The sequence below is a fragment of the Physella acuta genome, unplaced genomic scaffold (genome assembly GCF_028476545.2).
Source record: "Physella acuta isolate Inbredline_101_S28 unplaced genomic scaffold, ASM2847654v3 ptg001950l, whole genome shotgun sequence".
NCBI lineage: Eukaryota > Metazoa > Mollusca > Gastropoda > Physidae > Physella > Physella acuta.
Genome location: NW_026733455.1, coordinates 136262 through 155407, shown reverse-complemented (window position 1 = coordinate 155407; position 19146 = coordinate 136262). Strand labels below are relative to the sequence as shown.

At 35.1% G+C, this 19146-nt stretch overlaps 3 protein-coding genes across 3 annotated transcripts in view; 1 reads left to right on the top strand and 2 right to left on the bottom strand.

Moving 5' to 3' along the window:
* The first annotated feature begins 1874 nt into the window (after window positions 1-1874).
* On the top strand, window positions 1875-6166 carry LOC131931356 (actin-like). The gene is made up of 4 exons (XM_059288142.1): window positions 1875-2012; window positions 2134-2895; window positions 4033-4229; window positions 6082-6166. The coding sequence occupies exons 1-4, from the start codon at window positions 1875-1877 to the stop codon at window positions 6164-6166; spliced, it is 1182 nt and encodes a 393-aa protein (XP_059144125.1).
* Window positions 5237-15811, bottom strand: LOC131931360 (focal adhesion kinase 1). The gene is made up of 14 exons (XM_059288147.1): window positions 15713-15811; window positions 15306-15421; window positions 12996-13096; window positions 12757-12846; window positions 12148-12352; window positions 11522-11601; window positions 11071-11396; window positions 9611-9877; window positions 8091-8216; window positions 7675-7801; window positions 7147-7202; window positions 6819-6935; window positions 6577-6657; window positions 5237-6392 (listed from the first exon to the last, which is right to left on the bottom strand). The coding sequence occupies exons 1-14, from the start codon at window positions 15809-15811 to the stop codon at window positions 6195-6197; spliced, it is 1989 nt and encodes a 662-aa protein (XP_059144130.1). The 3' UTR covers window positions 5237-6194.
* Window positions 15812-16018: 207 nt separating this feature from the next.
* LOC131931355 (focal adhesion kinase 1) overlaps window positions 16019-19146 on the bottom strand; it is a 59097-nt gene continuing 55969 nt past the window's right edge. Inside the window, exons 13-15 of the mRNA XM_059288141.1 lie at window positions 18792-18824; window positions 16296-16393; window positions 16019-16147 (exon numbers count right to left, since the gene is read on the bottom strand). Coding sequence (XP_059144124.1) covers window positions 16019-16147; window positions 16296-16393; window positions 18792-18824 — 260 coding nt within the window. The remainder of the gene's footprint in view (window positions 16148-16295; window positions 16394-18791; window positions 18825-19146) is intronic.

Sequence of the window (19146 nt, the reverse complement as noted above, 5' to 3'; positions counted from 1 at the left end):
AATGAATAGTCAACCATCTTCAAAGCTAAAGGTAACTTTAGAGCAAAGCTGAATTAGTTTACGATTTAATAAGTATTCATAGTTGTTTTGTGACTTTTAAAGAGGAAGACTAACTTGGTCCCCACATCTAGTTTTACTTCACACTACTAGTTACTACTACAGTAGGTCTTTAACCCCTGGCCGCATGAATTTAGTAAAACTTCAATGGTCAGCTACGGAAGTGAGTGATGGTTCATGATTAAATCGCTATTTCAAAAAAAAAAAAAAAAAATTCTCAGAATTGAGTTGAAAAATGGACTAGGCTTCTACTAACTTACTACTTCAATTTTTCTGATGCATTGTCTTCTGCTTGTATAATGCCATGTGACAAAAAAAAATCAATCTATCAAAGACAGGCGATCGATTCAACTGATAAGGAAAATTAAAATGTATTCAGGTAGACACCATGTCTATAGAAGGTAACGTAAGACACAAGATCTTGGAATTACAGCAGGATATTTATACAAAATGAATTGAGCTATATGCTTTGTAAAGGTCAAAATGTTCCTGGAAATTATAAATTTTTTTTATGGGTCGATTCATTTTATAATTCAAACCGTCTTTTGTCTGACAATATCTTTTTGCGCAATCGATTGTTTATTTTGAAACGTGTGGATATATGATAAATTTTTAAGTAAATAAATGACGTTAGTGGAGGGGTGTAGCGACTCTTCCCAGCGCCCGGTGACAAACTTTCAATTTGGCGCCCCCGTCGGGAGCAAATATTTAATTTGCACCCCCCCCCCTCAAACTTTCGATTTGCACCCCCCCCCCCCCCGAACTATTTATAATGCAAAAATGCAGCTAAATGCAGCTAAAATGACATTTTAATTTGTTTTTACAACCCATTTTGGCGCCCCCTAAGGTCGGCGCCCGAGACATATGTACCCCCCCCCCCATCGCTACGCCTCTAGGGGTGTCCAGAAATTTTGTGACGATGTAGGAGTTAAAAAATCGTCAAAAAAGCGTGACGACCTTTATGGATGCCCACATGATTTTTTTTTCTAAAGTGTCTGATTTCTCGCCGTTGTATAAACCTTTTTTTCCGGCGATCGTTGCTCATATAAACAGTCACCAACCCAGTGGCGTAAGAAAGGTGTTGCTAGGGGTTAGGGGTGCCTCCGATCTTCACAAACACCCCTTTCTCTTATGTTAAAGCTATTGTCGACAGTGCGACATAATAGGGAGATGAAATATACGACTTTAGACTGATTGTCGATTTTTCGGACAAATGATTAGTTAGAATCGCCTGAGACTCTACCGTTTCTTGGAATACACCCAATGCTGTTATACCTTTAGAACTCTGTTTACGCAATCGGCACCGCGTAATTCCGGGTCGCTGTATCCCATACCGCCGACTCAATATAAAAAGGCCGATGCCGGAACATCAAGGTTTACATTAGTGTTGCATCTCGCCGCGATAGGCTGGACGACATCATCAGGATTAGTTGCTCGTTGTAAAGTTGTCGTAAGTTGTTAATGTTTCATGTTATTTACTTTATATTGTTGAACCAGGTTTGTGTTCCGCAACACATAGGCTTGATGGGAAAATAAGGGAACAAAAATCCTAATTTTTTTTTAAAAAAGTAGGTGGTATATAATTATTTTGAAGAAATATGATATTATATTGGGGAAAAAAACAAAGAAAATGGGCGGTGGACGCCGGTAGAATTGGTATAGCTCATACTGTCGAAATAGCAAGTGCTAAAGTTAAAACAACCCCTATCATGCACTTATGGACAACATTTAACTTAAATAAATAAATAGTATTAGATTGGCATATGTTATGAATAATATTTTATTTCCTTCTATGTTTGTTGTAGCTTATATGCAACATGATGTATGATGGAAGAGTTTTAGTAATAGACAATGGTTCCAATACGTGCAAGGCCGGCTTTGCCGGAGATGACGTTCCTTCAGTGACTTTTTCATCCCTGGTTAGCAGACGACGGTTTGAGGTCAGAGAATTTCGGGTATTGAAATAATCTCCCCCACTTTCTTTTCTGATCGCATTTATAAATTAAATGAATGTATTGGATAAATTTGAAGAGGCATTAACTAAACTCTTTTTTCCCATTCTTCTGTCCCTTTTAGCCTGGTGTTGTTGTCAACTGGGATGACGCGGAATATATTTGGAAACGCGTCTACAATAAGTTGAAAGTTTTTTCACAAGATCATCCGGTGCTACTTACAGGGTCTTGCCACAGCCCACAAGCCAGCAGAGAAAAGGTGGCTGAAATTATGTTCGAAACTTTCCGAACCCCAGCTCTGTATCTCGCGAACCAGAGCGTCTTAGCGCTGTACGCATCTGGTCGTCTAGATGGCGCTGTCTTGTACTGCGGAGAAAGCGTAACGGAAGTTGTTCCCGTTAGTGAAGGTGAAGCTGTTGATCTTGCCATAACGAGATTTGACGTATCCGGACGAGATTTAACAGAGTATTTGAACACTCTTCTTACTGAACGAATAATTAACTTTGCACGAAATTCAAATCGAGATGTTGTTCAAAATATAAAAGAACAACGTTGCTATGTAGCGTCTAAATTTGATAAGGAAATGTGGACTCGATACTGCAAGAAAACATACACATTACCCGACGGACAGGTCATAACTTTAGAACAAGAAATGTTCAAATGCCCTGAAAGTCTTTTTCAGCCTTCGATTGTTTTCCCGAATTACCTGGGTATCCACGAAGCCACGCATAATTCAATCATGAAGTGCAGTGATGTAGATACAGATCTACGACAGTACATGTTTTCTAACAATTTATTGGCTGGTGGGTCCACGATGTTCCCAGGTTTCGCTGACCGACTGCAGAAAGAAATTGCAACCCTTGCTCCGCGATCAGTGAAGGTCAAGGTAATTTCTCCAGAAAGTCTGAATAACGACAAGTCTCTAAGCCTCTACTCGGTGTGGATAGGGGGCTCCATCTTGGGATCTATATCATTATTTCCGAAACTGTGCTGCTCTAAACAAGAGTATGATGAATCCGGTCCATGGATTTTTCAAACAAATAAATTTGGCTAACCCGGTTACTGCGAACTTTCCTGCGCAGTTTTGGCTTGTGGAGACAATATTGTTTACATGTGGGCCATGTATGTGTAATCAACCACTAACAGCGCATACAAGCTAGATGGTAGGGAACATCACAGGGAACCTGTAAACCACGCAAGGTCAGTCACAGGCAGCCATGAAACACGATGGTCCCAAGCGCGGAGTCGTATCTGGATCAGCTAACTTCCTTAAGGTCAGTTTTGTGGCCTGCACCACACTCAAAGAAACACTGGTTTCTGGGGTGGTTGGTGGTCATGTGGCCCGACTGACCATAATAGAGGTGGCATTTTTAAGAGATGACCAGAATAAAAAGCAGATGCGAATAAAAAAATGAGTTTCTGTTAAAAAAAATCATAGTATTTTTCTAATTTAAATATAGATCTATGTGCACAGAGCTTTATGTAAAAATCTAGTATTGTGTTTTTGTGTAATGCAACCACACATGTATGTCCAATGCATTCATACAGGCTGTGTCAACAAATACGAATGAAAAACCAAAAATAAACTTGCGATATTGTTTATTCTATATACATAACAATATTTTAAAATAAGATAATAAATAGGATTTTGTTTAAAAAAAAAATATGATATCCATGAAAACAAAAAAAAGATGAGAAACAGACATGGCATAAAGAACTACATGCAATGTTGCTACACAATAAATACCAGGTCAACGACCAACATAAACCTATCTCTGTGTAAGCAAAGATGGTGTCTGGTGCTGTATTCATCATTTACACATAGCACAGTATTCATCATTTACACTAGCCCTTGGTGATGTATTCATTTACACAGAGTACGTTCATCATTTACACTAGCCTAAGCCAAGTAAGTAAAGATGACATCTGGTGCTCATAGCACATTATTCATAATTTACACTAGCCCTAGGTGCTGTACCCATCATTTAAACAACACAGTATTCATCATTTACACTAACCCTAGGTGCTGTATCTGTCATTAGCACCTGATGAATTTTCCATCATTTACACTAGCACCTTATGTGTTACCAAACATACAAAAACTCATCAACTAAACGAGGTGAAAAGCTCTAACTCTTATGGCAGCAGAAAGCAGAGAGATAAAAATCAGTGTACACAAAAGCCTAAACAGTGTCATCCCTGTGTCATCAAGGTGGGAATGTAAATGTGGGAACTAGAAAAAAAACTTTCATAAAAATCCTGAGGGGGAGGGGGGGTGAGGGTGGGGTTACAAGTTTGCTTAAATGAACACACCCAGAAGAATAATACAAGTAACAAAGAGAGGCTACTCTAACTTACTTATTCACTCAGTAAACTAAAAATTTCAATTCATGCTACAACTGTATGATACAGTTAAATACACAGAACAAACCACCTGCTGAACAGGGTTATACAAAAAATATTTCAAAACAAAAATAACTGCAGCAAAAAAAAAAAATCACAGCCTAAATATCTCCATTAATTGTCTTAACCTTGTGTGTTAATATTATTATTTGCAAAAAAAAAAAAAAAAAATAAAAAAATAAATAAATTAAAACTTAAATTCTTCAAGAATTAATTTGCATTAAATCTTTTAGTTTCTTTTTCAATAAATGTTGCAGATGAAATTGTTTTAATTCAGCTTCCGTTCATCAAATACGCCATTAATGTTTACATTAGCAACAGACCACCTACCACATCAGTGGATAAAACATTGTGTGCATCTAGACCAAGTGGCCATCCATTTAACTTAAGGCTGACAATAGCGGCTTATTTACAATATTTACGCAATAAAAATAGATGATAAGAAATAATATACAGCAACTTATTCAACAAAGCAGGGACTACAGAAGCTCATGTTTCTACAATAGGCATACAATCAGATGCGTTAAACAACTGACCAAATCATATAAAGCTGTTCAAACTCTGCCTTACGATGTTTAAATAAAAATCCACAAAATCCTTTACTACAATAACTTCTATTTATAAATACCTTATCTTAGTTACAAAAAATTGTTTATAAATTTGCAGTACTCTTGAATTATATTTATAGTTAAACTATAACAACAAATTTTTAAACAAAGTAAACCTCAATGATGACAGACAAAAAAAAACTTGACAAAAACATGAAGGCTATAAATATTTCAAGGGAGGTAATCATTACACCTTTGAAAAGTAGAACCCAAATAATAACATTAATTCATAAGCTGGATGGTCATGTGACATCAAGATATAAATGAAACAAAAAAAGTGGGAAAATAAATAAAACAATGTACGCTGATTAGTATAAAAAGATGAAAAAAAAAAGAACTTTTAAAAAAAATCTGAGAAAGAATATTTTTGAATTAGGAAAACTAAATGATAGCACCTGACAAGACTGTCCAATGATACAAGCAGGCAACAATGAATTGGTGTAACAACTGCTTTACAATAAATACAAATATCTATCATGGATAGGTTCTACAAAAAAATTATATGCTAAGATTCAACATTTTACTAAGCCCGTAAACAAAAAAAAAAAAAACAAAACATTTAAACCAATCCATGTTTTTAACCAATCAACATTCTGGCGATGGCTTCTACAATCACACACAATGGTCATTTACCCTGGCAGTAATGACAATTGAAGCCACAGCTTCATAAACATAGCACACATGAAGCATTTAATATCCTGAAAACATGGATTAGAGATCTTTGTAAACAAGAAAATAATTCAAAGAAAAAAAAATGGCTGAGTAGATTTAAAAAAAAAAAAAAAAACAACTCCTGTAAAGGCATTGCATGGGAAACAGACCTAACATCAAACATATTTTTCAAACATACATAAAAACAACTCACACTTACCAAAATATAGTTTTGAAACAATACAAATCTCTTCTAGCGTGAAAACTTGAAACATTGTATGCTTAGTTCAGATAAGAAAGCTTCAGTGATAAATTTGTATTTCTTGCCCTATTTGGTAGCAAAAAAATTTGTACTCAAAATATTTCAAAAACTTGATAAATATTAATTTTTATAGTCATGTATTCATTAGGCAAGAAGACACACAGCATCCAACAACACTTGGCATCCAGAAACAGATCCTAGCTGGCCACTTTGCATCCAGCGACAGGTCCTAGCTGGCCACTTTGCACCCAACAAAAGATCCTAACTGGCAGCTTGAAGCCTGGCCGAGTCTACAGCATCCAACAAGTGCTTAGAATCCATGGCCAGGGCATGAGCAGACTTGAGCATGCTCTTCCTGTAGTCGGCCAGCAGAGGTGTGTGGTAGTTCTGCTGGGCCAGACGCATGGCATTAATTAGTGAGGCCATATCCGTGGACAAAACTTTTTGGGCCATCTCCACCTGAAGAAAAGTTTTTGCATTTGTTAATTTCTTGTTTGGAGGTGGGAGTTTTTTTTTATAAAAAGTTTCAAAACAAAAAACCCTAAAAAACATAAAACTATTAAAAACATTTTTAAAAAAGGTTAAAATATTCCCATTCACATAGTAAATGTACTGCTCAATACACCTTGATGGGAAAACTCACCTGCTTATGGCTATCAGGAGGCAAGTTGGGTAAAACTTCATCTACCTGGGCTAACAGACCTCTCAGTTCACTTCCCACTTTCTGTTGATAAAAAAAAAATCACTAAGAATTCCATGTTTTTAATTTATTATCCAGCATCAATAAATAAAACGTCATGAAGATGTTATTCCAAGTTATTGGAGTTTAACATCCTACAACCAGATATAAAGTTTTTTTTTCTGGCCCCACGGTCAACCACTCACCTTCACCATCTCCAGGTAGCCTTCAGCATCAACCTGTGGCGCCTCTTTAGTCATGGTCATCACAGCGCGGACAACGCTGGTGGTGCTGTCATACACCCCATCATTCACTCGTGAGATCTAAACACAAACAGTTTCTGTAAGCAAGCCCTTCACCAACTCAAGATATTAATGCATTTTCATTAACATCTTGCTTAAGTCTGTCACAGAAAAAAATCTACCAGCTATAGACTGAGTACAGAGAATAAAGACTGAGTATAGAGAATAAAGACTGAGCATAGAGAAAACTTGAGAACAAGACTAATGAGGCAAGTAGAACTTTTAACACTACCTTGTTAGCTCCTCCTGTAAAACCTTCTGTTGAATCACTTGTACTGCTAGCACTGCCTGCAAACACAATCATTCAGTTCTTTTTTATATGACAAGGTAGAACACAATGTTTCTAGAGTATAGAAGTGAGATTTTCATCTAGATAAATGGTTTTTATGCTGCGTTCAATCCGACCCCAGAAGTTTGGTAAGTCAGTCTCAGAAGTTCAGCGGAGGTCTAGACACACACCCTCTGATATGATTCACAATCAGATTTTGTAATTGTGGACTCAAACTACTATGAAGTGTTAGGTGAATGTGCCTATGAAACTGGTAGGGTTTCGGTACATACTAAAAGATTAAGAACCAATATTCTAGATTAATGGATACCCTTAACTGCTATTCAATTGGATGCCCAACTTGGCTCAAAAACATATTATAGTTTCAACTTTGGTGTGATTGAGAGGCCTACATAAAACTACACTAGCAAAACAAAAGTTGCAGCTATTGAGTTTAAATGTATAAATTATAAAAAAAAAGTCCCATCTTACTTGAGGTTCTCTGTAAAAGTTTAGCATTAGCACCAGCCCTTATGCTGCCCACAGTTGGTGGAGAGTTCTCCTTGGTGTTGTCATGTCCCAGCTCTGGTCTGTACACTACTGGGTGGGAGTCTCTCTTCTGAAAACAGGTCCACAATTCTTCATCCAGCTACACACAAGTCTTTTCATGACTGCATTTTGTACTGCCCAAACCAGACATTCCTCATCTAACCCAGCTATGCTCTCCATTAGTTTCTATTCTACTGTATATTAAGGTGTTATCAAACTAACAAACCACATTTCCCTGGGTTAATTAAAATATAATATCCTCCAAACCCTTCCCCACAAAATAAAGCTAAAAAAAAACAACATAGAACCCAAAATACACCCCCCCCCCCCACGCCAGATAAACAAGAACAAGGACCAACCAAATTTTTCTCCTCAGCCTGCAACCATCTAGAATCTTCCTCAGATTCCTGCTGCTGCTGTTTTAGCCTCTTCTCAATGGCCGCCTCATCCACGTCTTCAATGTGTCGGTGGTGCTGGGTGAAGCCCTGCGGGTAGCAAGTTGATAATGATGCAACTAAATTGACCATTTTTCAACATAGTTGGCCATCATACTACAAAGTTGACCATAATACAACATACTTGACCATCATACAACAAAGTTGACCATCATACAACCAGTTGACCATCATACAACCAGTTGACCATCATACAACCAGTTGACCATCATACAACAAAGTTGATCATCATACAACAAAGTTGACCATCATACAACAAAGTTGACCATCATACAACAAAGTTGACCATCATGCAACAAAGTTGACCATCATACAACAAAGTTAACCATCATACAACATAGTTGACCATCATACAACATAGTTGACCATCATACAACAAAGTTGACCATCATACAACAAAGTTAACCATCATACAACAAAGTTGACCATCATACAACAAAGTTAACCATCATACAACAAAGTTGACCATCATACAACAAAATTGACCATCATACAACAAAACTGACCATCATACAACATAGTTGACCATCATACAACAAAGTTGACCATCGTACAACAAAATTGACCATCGTACAACAAAATTGACCATCGAACAACATAGTTATCTAACACAACATTATTTACTATTATACAATTTATCACTTTAAAAAACCAAAAGGTCTACAGTTATACTGCAGGCAGACTACTAGAAATAGTCTCAATCTATTGCACAAGACTGGCAGTTGCTAATGATTAATATGTTAAACAACAGTGAACTAATTCTAAAATGAAAAACTCAAGCTGTGAAACCTAACTTTAACTTATCAGTAAACAAGTTTAATTAATATCATGCATTTTTAATTTTAATAATAAAAGCAACATTTAAAAAAAAAAGCTTTTAACAGTGCACAAAGGGATTAATGTTAGCTTTAAGGTCTACAAACATGCTAATTAATACAACAGAGAAGTTTTTGTGTAATTGATAAATTGGACGGCTTCTTTTATACATTTAAACAGATGTTTTTTTTAACACATTTGCACTGCATTTAAATAAAATTTGAATACTTAAGCATACATGATCACATGATCAAAAGATGATCACAAAATATTTGTTTTGTAATTAAAAAAATAAAATTAACTATTTGTTTTCTCTTCTTTCTTTGCACAGAGCATAAAAATTTTAAACTACTAGAAGTATTTAATAAAGCACCAAGAATAGACAAAATATCAATAATTAAAACTAGTTGGCCTATCAAAAATACATTGTTACTATTGTTAACAAAAAAACTATTTTTTTTTTTGAGTAAAATTTATCAGAGTAATTTAAAAAAAAAAGAAATCTTTTAATTACAAGTATGTTAATAAAGCAGAAGTAGGAGGAAAGTTTTAAAAAAATGAGGAAAATGAAGCATGCAAATAAAACAAAAGCAAGGCAAAAAAGGTACCTGCGGAGTAGGTGGAGGTGATAGAGGTGAGAGCACCTGGTTGTTCCGTGATGTAAGCTGGTAGTGGTCTAAGGGGGGAGGGGGCGGCAGAGTGATGGTCACTGGGTCAGGCCGGTTGGACATGGAGGTTTTGTGGCTGCTGGTGAAGTGCTGTGGCGGCTGGAATGGTGGTGGTGGTGGGGTTGGGTTCGAGTGGGTTTGGTTCCGAGATGGGAGTGAAATGTGAGGGTGTGCTAGGGGGAGTGGCTGGCCTGAGTTGCTGCTCACCTGCAATAGTGTAGGGAGGGGGGATATGTCACACATGGTTTACAAACAAAAGACCATTCATCTTCAGTATTCTAAAAGTGAAGTTACTCAGTATTATAAAAGGGAAGTTACTCTAAATTTATAATTCAGTCTGCCATTAGGCAAAATAATTTTTTTTTAAATTGATGAAACATGAAGATTTTGAATTTGATTGGAGATTTTAATTTTATGCTGAATTAAAATTTTAGTTAATGATAACTAAATGATTGGTTAATGAATGAAATGAATAGAGGTTAAAAAAAAAAAAGGGCCCAGGCAAAATTTAATTAAAACTATTTTTAATCCATTAGTTCAAAATTATAATTCACATTTAAACTAAGTTATTCTGATGTCATTTCTTTATTATAGCAATAGTATTATTTTTTTTTAACAGAGATAAACTTTAAGCCATTTTCTTATTTAAATTGTGTTTTGAAAAATTATATTTAAAAAAAAAAAAGGTAACATTTTTAAAATTTTAAAAAGTACAAATAAATTATCAGAGTGTGGAAATAATTCTCCATTTAATAAAAAGATCTGCATTCTTTTAACTAAGATCTTCTGAATGTTTTATAAAATATTTTTTATTAAGAGGGATTTTAAATTCCACCAACTATTTTCATACCATCAAATAAACAGGTTTTTTAATTTCATTCTGCAGACAGAGAGTAAACTTAATTAATGGAATACATTTATTTATTACGCCAATGCCAAATAAGAATATAGTATTGGCCTGGGATCAAACAAAATCAGCTAAAGGTGCTAGTTAGAGGGGATCTATTGCCCTTAGATGCAACCATTTTTATGTCCAAATGATGGATGAGTTTTCACCCCTATATAAAACAAAAATTAAATATGGTAAAGAGGAATGAGTTATTGCCCCTAGATAAACACTATATGGTAATATGGGAATGGGCCAACACCAACTTAAGTGAGAGAACATTGCTAAAGCTTAAAGAAGTTAGTTAAGGTGAGTTCATCCTAGTTATTTTTAAAGCAAGTGATAATATTCAGCACAGATACAATAAACATTTAATCTAGATTTTTCTTGGTACAAATCTTGTAAAATAAAATGTTTATCAATTCAATTTATTAAATTTAAATTAAATTTAAATCTGGTAAGCGTTAAAATTTTTTAAAAGCATGAGCAACAGGCGCAGTGGGGGCAACAATACCTGCATGTAGCCAGAAGGAGGGAAATAATTCTGCAGCTGGTACTCTATGTGTGCCCCAGGCTGGGCCCCATGCTTGGAGTCCTGCCTGGAGGCTTGCTGTTTGGCCACGTTGACGTCAGGTGATGGCCCAGAGGCCGGGGTGCTGTGGCCCATGGGCAGGTTGGTGGTGCTGTTCCACTGGTGGGGGAGGGAGGCTATGCTGGCGTTGAAAGAGTTTCCGGCATTGATGGAGAGGTTGGGTGTAGAGCCCGTGGGGGACATGGCGAACTGTGGCCGAGCAGGTTTGGGTGGGGGTGGGGGTTCCTCATCAGAGCCATTTGACCCAACTGAAAAAATTACAGTTCTATCAATCTTAGAAATAATGTCTATTTAATCATGTATGAAGAAACATAATAAAGACGATCCATTTTTTAAATCAACCAGACTTAGGGAAGTTAGAAAAGTAAATTACCCCATGAGATGGCTTGAACTCTCCTGTTGTCTCGATGCATTTCTTCCTCCTGTCTTGTGCGCTCCTCATCAAGTATCTCACTGAAAAAATAAATGATTTATCAGGATACTGATTCAACAAAGCCTGATCTTTAGTTAGATAAATCATTAACTTGAGACTGACTCAAGCCTAATCTTCAAGTGTGGTCAAGTGCAAAAATAGAATTAATCATTGTAGCATTCTATATTTTTATTAAGGGCAATGGCACTAGATGGTACTTATTTCTTAATATAAACAAAATGATACATTCATATAGGCTTATTTAGACATGATCAATCAGATAAGAGTTGCTTTGTTTCTGTGAGCTTGGTATATGAAGAAAGTGATGTTACTACTATTCTAAGCACAATGGTTTCAGGGATATTTTACATTGCAAGCCCTGAGGATATAAACTAAGACTTATGGGTTGGCTATTGTTAGCAACCAAAGCATACTAAAGCAACACAAACTTTCCCACATCAATTTAACTTCCTATTTGTTACACACATTAAAATAGTGATTAAATTGAGATTTGACTTTAGAGAATTTAAAAAAAATTGATAAATTTTTCCTCCCTAGTGGATTATGAGCAAAAGTAAACAACTTACTAGAGCCAGCCTTTCAGATGAGCGAATGTGTGACGTTTTGAAGGCTCGTACTGCCAACAGGAACACATAAGGTTGTAGAGAGAAGGGGGACAACCACTGGGTAGAGGCAGCCGTTCCCCAGCTTCTATCTTCCCAATCACATCATTGTTCTTCACCCCCTGAAATGGCTTGACACCATACATCAGGATCTCCCAGATGCACACACCTACACATTCACAGAATTTTTTTCAAAGTCAATGTTTTAGTCACATTAAAAAAAATAATCTAAATTTTTATTTCTATGGTTTATATATATACTTAGATAAAAACAACATTCCCTTGCACTTATGTAAAAATATAATAACCAGGGCTTGTGAAAAAAAAAAACAAAAAAAAAACACCCAGTTCAAATAAAGGCAATCAAATCACTGCCAGTGTGTGTTTGTAAAAAGTGTGCACAGAGGACACACTTTTTGCTAATGTCATAGATTGAATACATTTATATATTTTCTAACAAAAACCAATTTAAAAATAAATTCAATGAGCACTTGAAATCTATATTGAACATTGGAGTATGCCCCTGGCTTTGATTATGTTTATAAAACTACGTGTGAGAGAGTGTCAACTGACCAAACATCCAGACATCGCTGGCTGTGGTAAATCTACGAAAGTTGATGGACTCTGGTGCCATCCATTTGATTGGTAACTTGCCCTTTGAAGCTAGAGGGGAAAGATACATTCAGAAAATGTAATTACAATAGCTGAATTGAACAGCATGAATTATGTAACAGAATTTAGAACACATGTAATCCTTATAGGTAAAAATTAGGTAACTAGGTAAAAAAAAAATATCTGAGATTTTCCCCAACCTTTATAATAACTCTGCTCCTCAACCCATCTAGAGAGGCCGAAATCACCAAGTTTAACCGCATCATGCGATGAGACGAGCACATTTCTGGCAGCTATGTCTCTACAAGAACAGAATAAACATGTTGAAAACATACAAAATATAGATCCATAAATATTTTATACACTTCATGATATGAAGATAATATTTTTTGGGAAATGAGTAAGAAAATTTTCCTCAGATGATACTGTGTTATATATATATATATATATATATATATACTAGCTGTATCCCGTGCTCCGCCACGGTAAATCATTTTTAAATATACCAACTTTGGAACAGAACAAAACTAAACACAACACAAACGAACGAACGCAAAAAAAAAAAAAACGAACACAACACTCATAACATAAACACAATTTAAATGCATATTGCTCACAGACTAGCACGTAGCGCCAAATCGTGCCCTTTCCGAGCGCCAGTGGACGCGTCTGACACAGTGAATGACTACAAAACAGAGGCGTTGCGACCCTTTCCGGCGCCCGGGGACAAACTTTCGATTTGACCCTCCCTCAAACTTACGATTTGCACCCCCTCCCCTCAAAATTTCAATTTCCACCCCACCCCTTAAACTTTTGATTTGCATTCCCCTCAGACTTTCGATTTGCACCACTTTTGATTTGAAATTCCCCCCACTCAGACTTTTGATTTGCACCCCCCTCAAACTTTCGATTTGCACCCTACCCCCCTCCCCCTCCCTAAAACTTTCGATTTCCAACACCCCCCCCTAGCTACGTCTCTCTTATAAAACCCCAGCTTGTCCGCAAACCGAAAGACAGAATAATAATAAATAATATACAATAAAAAATAGGCAATATTTAAAATATCCATGTTTACCTACCATATATCACTTTATCAATTCACGCATTTTTTTCCCAGTATTTTAATTTTAAAAATTTACAATTGAGTTTCATAACTAAAACCATTGAGCACCCAATGTCTATAATGGTGCGGAATAGTTGATTAAAAATTAGAAGTAGTAAACAGTACATTCAGTGAATAAAATAAATAAAAGATTGCCTTTTATCAATCCATGCTAATTATAATTTTCTAACAATCCGCATCCACACAATTTGCATTCACATTTTGCTGATTATATTATTGCAACACTAATTCCTTCTAGGAGGTCAGTAGATTTGCATTCACATTTTTTTTTTATTAGCGTGAGTTTAATTTATTTTTAAATTACCTCCCTTGTCAAAATGAGAAAAAAAAGTTAAATTTATTTGATTTTTCTACCCTAATGTTATTACATTATTAAAATGTTTACATCTTTTCAAGGCATAAATAAGAAAATAATATTTGACATTGATCCTTTTAATATATTTTAGCAGTGTGCGTGTATTTAATATTTTCTTTACGTTATGCGAAAGAGTAAAAACCTGGCGACTATAAAATATCCTTATGCCGTTATATAAACAAACCCTACTCTATAACTCCTTATAGGACACTAAAGTGCACTGAAAAGCACAGCATGGTGCGTGGTTTACTTTTATAGTCCCAAAATCTATACTTATATTAGATATATATATATATATATATATATATATACGAGCTGACCCGCTGCGTATCATACGCCGCTATTTAGTTGTTTTTTTTCTACTTTTCAGTAATTTATAATTTGTGAATTCGACAGTACCAATGCTGCCATTGAAAATATTTGCTTAAAAACACTAACCCCCCCCCCCCCCCCCATGAAAGTAGCCTCCTCTTAGTTACCTCCTCTAAGTTTAAAATCGTTTCAAACTAAATTATCTGCCCCTAATAGCCGTCACCAAACCCGTCTCTATGATTGTAAAATGTAAACAGAGTGAACACCGCTCACCAGATCATGTGGGGTGGGGGTGGTAGTGATAGTGATAGAGAGGAAGAGAGGGGACTGCAAAGGCGCGCTTGCAGCTTGTTTTCTAACTGATCCCAGAAGAGAATTATATATATATATATATATGTATATATATATATATATATATCTAATATATATAATAAGGTAAACTCTTAAAGTAAGTTTCAGAGGTGAAAACATATCTAGAAAAAATGGGACCCAGACCATGTTTCTAGAGACAACCCCCCCCCCCCCCCCCCCCCCCCCCCCCAAAAAAAAAAACAACCCCACCCAATACAACTGTTTAACCTAGTATATATAACACAGGGTTTCAACCTGAAATCTAGCCCAGAAAATACTTATGTGATATAATCTCTCTCAACTATTGAAGACGTCCAGACAAACTAAATAGTAGTTCTAACCACCAATAAATCCCACTTTTTACTTTACCTGTGCACAAACTTTTTGCTCTCCAGATAAGAGAGAGCTGTACTCAGCTGGTAGGCGTACAGGATCAACATGACCAGATCTAAACGATGTTCATTGTTTTGTAGATAAGCCCTCATCTAACAGGAAAAAAAAAAAGAATTATGGTTTTTTTACAATATAAATTAAATTTATAAAAACAAACATGTTACAACATAACTTATAGGTTTAGCTATATTAATCAAGGACAGGATGGATACAATATTTATGATTACATCAGTTATATTAAATTACAGAAAGTTTAAAATAGTGTAAGTTATAGTGGTTAAAATAATAATCAGCTACAGATGGGTAAAAATTAGAGACAGAATGGCAATAGTTATGTACAAGTGACATGACATTTTGCTTTCATTAACTAACACATGACAAACCTCCCCAAGCTTTGCCAGCTCCATAACAATCCAGACTGGGGCTGTGTCGGAGCAGATGCCGATGAGTTTGATGATGTGCGGGTGATCAAACTGTTGCATGATGTCTGCAACAAAATCAGACACTATAAGTTGTGTATGATGATACATAATGCTTTTGGGTCAACACTGTTAGCTCGCTGCCTAACAAATTGATTGTAACTTAACTAATCATTTAATATAACATATATAACAAATAAATAAAATAATTTTTCGAGATTGAAATAAATTTTCTTCATTATAAATCTAAAACATTTTGATATATATTTTTTAAACTGCTAGTGACTGCAAGCCAAACAATCCCCCGTACTTACAGGCTTCCTCTAAAAACTTTTCTGTCATGGTTTCCTCTCCATCTTCCTTGCAGGTTTTAATAGCCACAGGTACCTGCATCCCTTCCTACAATAATTAATAAACAAATTTTAATTAAAACAGGGGGAAAGTAATCACAATTACTGCCACTGATAAAATAAAAGTCACACAAATATTGATTCAACAACAAAGAGAAACAAAACATTTCTATGACAAATGGATGTAGAAGACCAACCTTGTCAAAGTACATCCCCTTGTAAACATCCCCAAACTGTCCCTCACCCAGTATCTCCACCAGTCTGATGTGGTCTCTGGGGATCTCGTAATCTCTTGCTACAAGAAGATAAACACACTTGATCAACCATCTTGCTTTCTATTATTTCAAACATTTGAAGCAAACGAAAGTCTTAGCACTATAATTTATTTTAACAAATAAAAGGTAAATAAACAGCCACATACTTAACATAATATGCTAGATAAAAAGCATACTTTAGAAATTTTTAAAATCATTATCTTTAAAATTCTAAACTAAATTTAAGTTTGTAAAATTTCCTTCACATCACAAAATTTAATGGGTTTAAATAGCTAACACTTGATCTAAAATTTAAGAAAAACTAAACATGTAAATAGCAAACTTATTTAAATCAGTTTTTGTCTATATATGGATTAGTAAGCACTGCATTCATATTTCTATTTAGTCATAATCAACTAACACTTGTAACAAACAATAGGGCAAATAGGGACAAGCTAGATATTTAAGTGAAGTGTGCTTAGTTTAATCAGCAGAGGTGGATATCAAATCACCAATTGACTCTAGCAACATCCTTTACTAAGCAGGCAAAGATGGGGAAAAATTCCAATGCTACAACAGAGTGTGTTCAATTATAGCTTAGCCCCAGGAATTGTCGCATTCTCCAGACTAAGAAAAACAGATATTACTTTTATGAATAGCTCAAGGTCAAAGTAGCCCCAAATATCATAGCCAAGAACACCACTGGGCCAGAGGAGGCTAATTAATTCCCTCCAGTCAAATCAGATTATGACTCGCTTGATGAATGGGTTTTGAGCATCTCATGGTTTTGTGCAGGTTTAAAAAAAAAAAAAAAGCAAATCCAAGGCAAACAATATGCTAACTGGCATGATGCTTTGCAGATTTTTAAAGAACTTTTGACCAAGTTCACATTTAATTTTTTGAAATCTTATAATTCTTTTTTAAAAATCTCAATGAGCCCAATTTCAATCAGAGATAATGAATAATCATTTTACTATTCGACTTAAACATCAATGTATTTTTGTATTTAATTTTACAGAATGGAAATTTAAAAAAAATCAGAAATAAATACCAAAAAAAAACAAACAAATAAATGTAAAATTATAATTAAAATAATCTGTCAACAAGATGGAGTATACGGACAAATAATCGGTAAGGATTATTTTATAAATCGATCATGTTTTGAAATAACAGTGTTCTGCTGTGTCAGAGTTGGGTGTGATTATATTTTCTATAAAAAATAAATAAAAATCACAATGCTTGCACATAACTGATATGGATTATTAAAGCCATCCATCCCACTAGAATTCATGTTTTGAAAACTGTGCTTTATATTATGTGTGAAAGTTGGGTGTGAAGCCAATCATGCCATGGATAGAAAGAGGGGAGGGCCATCCATCCAGCACCCTGGCATTTATTATCTCTAGACAGCTCATATTTCTCCATTACCTCTTGGCCAGAGGTCAGTGATAATTATTTGCAATATGTGCAAGCCCAACAGGATTTACATGCATTGTGCCTTCAATTTTCTCTGGGAAATCAATCATTCATAACATGCATTTCCTGGAGAAATAAATGCATCAAGCCACGCCCACTGTGCGAGTGTCTGTGATAAGGTTTAACACCCAGAGTTCGTTTTATTTATTTTGCTTAGGAAAAAACTTAATTTTATTTCTTTCATACTCTTTTAATTGTATTTTTACATTATACTGACAGCAGCATACATCTCTTTATACACTGCAAAGATTTACCAAAAAAAAAATTAAAACAAAACTTTGGGAACATAATTAATCAGAGATGATATGACACAAAGCACACTTATTCTTGTTAATATGCTAATTTGAAAATAAATCACAGTTTTTATGTCCATCCAGTGAATAATATTAAAATAATAATATAAAAGTTGAAATCTGACAACTTTATAGAGGAAAAGATTGTGTTGACTAGTAGAAATATGTTTCAGGTTAATTCCGAGTAAATGTTTGTTATAAATTAATGCTTTGATCAAAAGTCCACAAGTCATTTAACTTTGCTAAGTGCAATATTTGTGTAAAAATAATGAGCATTGAATTTTTAAGTTAAATAATTTTAAATGCATTTTTTCCCCTCTAGCATGCAAACATTTGAAAACCTGAAATTTCTAGCAACAAGAAGAAAATGTGACAAAAATATTTAAGTTGAGCTACAAATTGCATTAATGAATTCAATCTCCGACCAGCATTTGCATATTATCCAATCATTTATCATTCTGGTTCAAGGCTACATGACATCATCAGTTGTACAGATGTGGCATGCAGTTGAGGTGAGAAATCAAAGTTTCCATGCTCAAATCGATGCTACATTGCAGTCACGGAATGGCTGAGATTTTAATTTTTTTTTTTAATTTTACACCTGGCATGCCGTGCCATCAAAGGTTAGGGTTATCCAATGGGATTAACCACAGCAAGGCCTGTAACTTACTCTTTCTGCGAACACTTTTCTTTTTAGGTTTTCCTAAGAAAAGAGAGAGCAACCAAAGAGACATAAGCTAAAGACACCAGACCTTCTGTTTGAGTTTAATAGCTAGCAGACAGGGGTGTTTGTGAACTACAACACTGAAGTTGTAAAAATAGCGATTGCCATTTAAAGAAAAATCTAAATAGTATCAGTGAAAAATTTAAATTAAATTAAAACATAAAAAAAAAAAGTTCTAGTGTGAAAAAACCCACAGCAAATAATTTAAACATAATTTTCAATTTTTACAACCATTTAAAACTCTTTTCCAACAGCAAAAAATATTAGTTTGAAATAGAAAAGCAAAAGCATGCATGCTTTT

Coding starts and splice junctions, on each gene's coding strand:
- LOC131931360 (XM_059288147.1), bottom strand. CDS start 15,811: ATGCAACAGTTTGATCACCCGCACATCATCAAACTCATCGGCATCTGC. Junction 12,847..12,995: donor GGAGCAGAGTTATTATAAAG/GTTGGGGAAAAT, acceptor TTTCCCCTCTAG/CTTCAAAGGGCAAGTTACCA. Junction 6,393..6,576: donor CTCCTGATAGCCATAAGCAG/GTGAGTTTTCCC, acceptor ACTTTTCTTCAG/GTGGAGATGGCCCAAAAAGT.
- LOC131931356 (XM_059288142.1), top strand. CDS start 1,875: ATGATGTATGATGGAAGAGTTTTAGTAATAGACAATGGTTCCAATACG. Junction 2,013..2,133: donor TTGAGGTCAGAGAATTTCGG/GTATTGAAATAA, acceptor TGTCCCTTTTAG/CCTGGTGTTGTTGTCAACTG. Junction 4,230..6,081: donor TGTGTCATCAAGGTGGGAAT/GTAAATGTGGGA, acceptor TGTATTCATTAG/GCAAGAAGACACACAGCATC.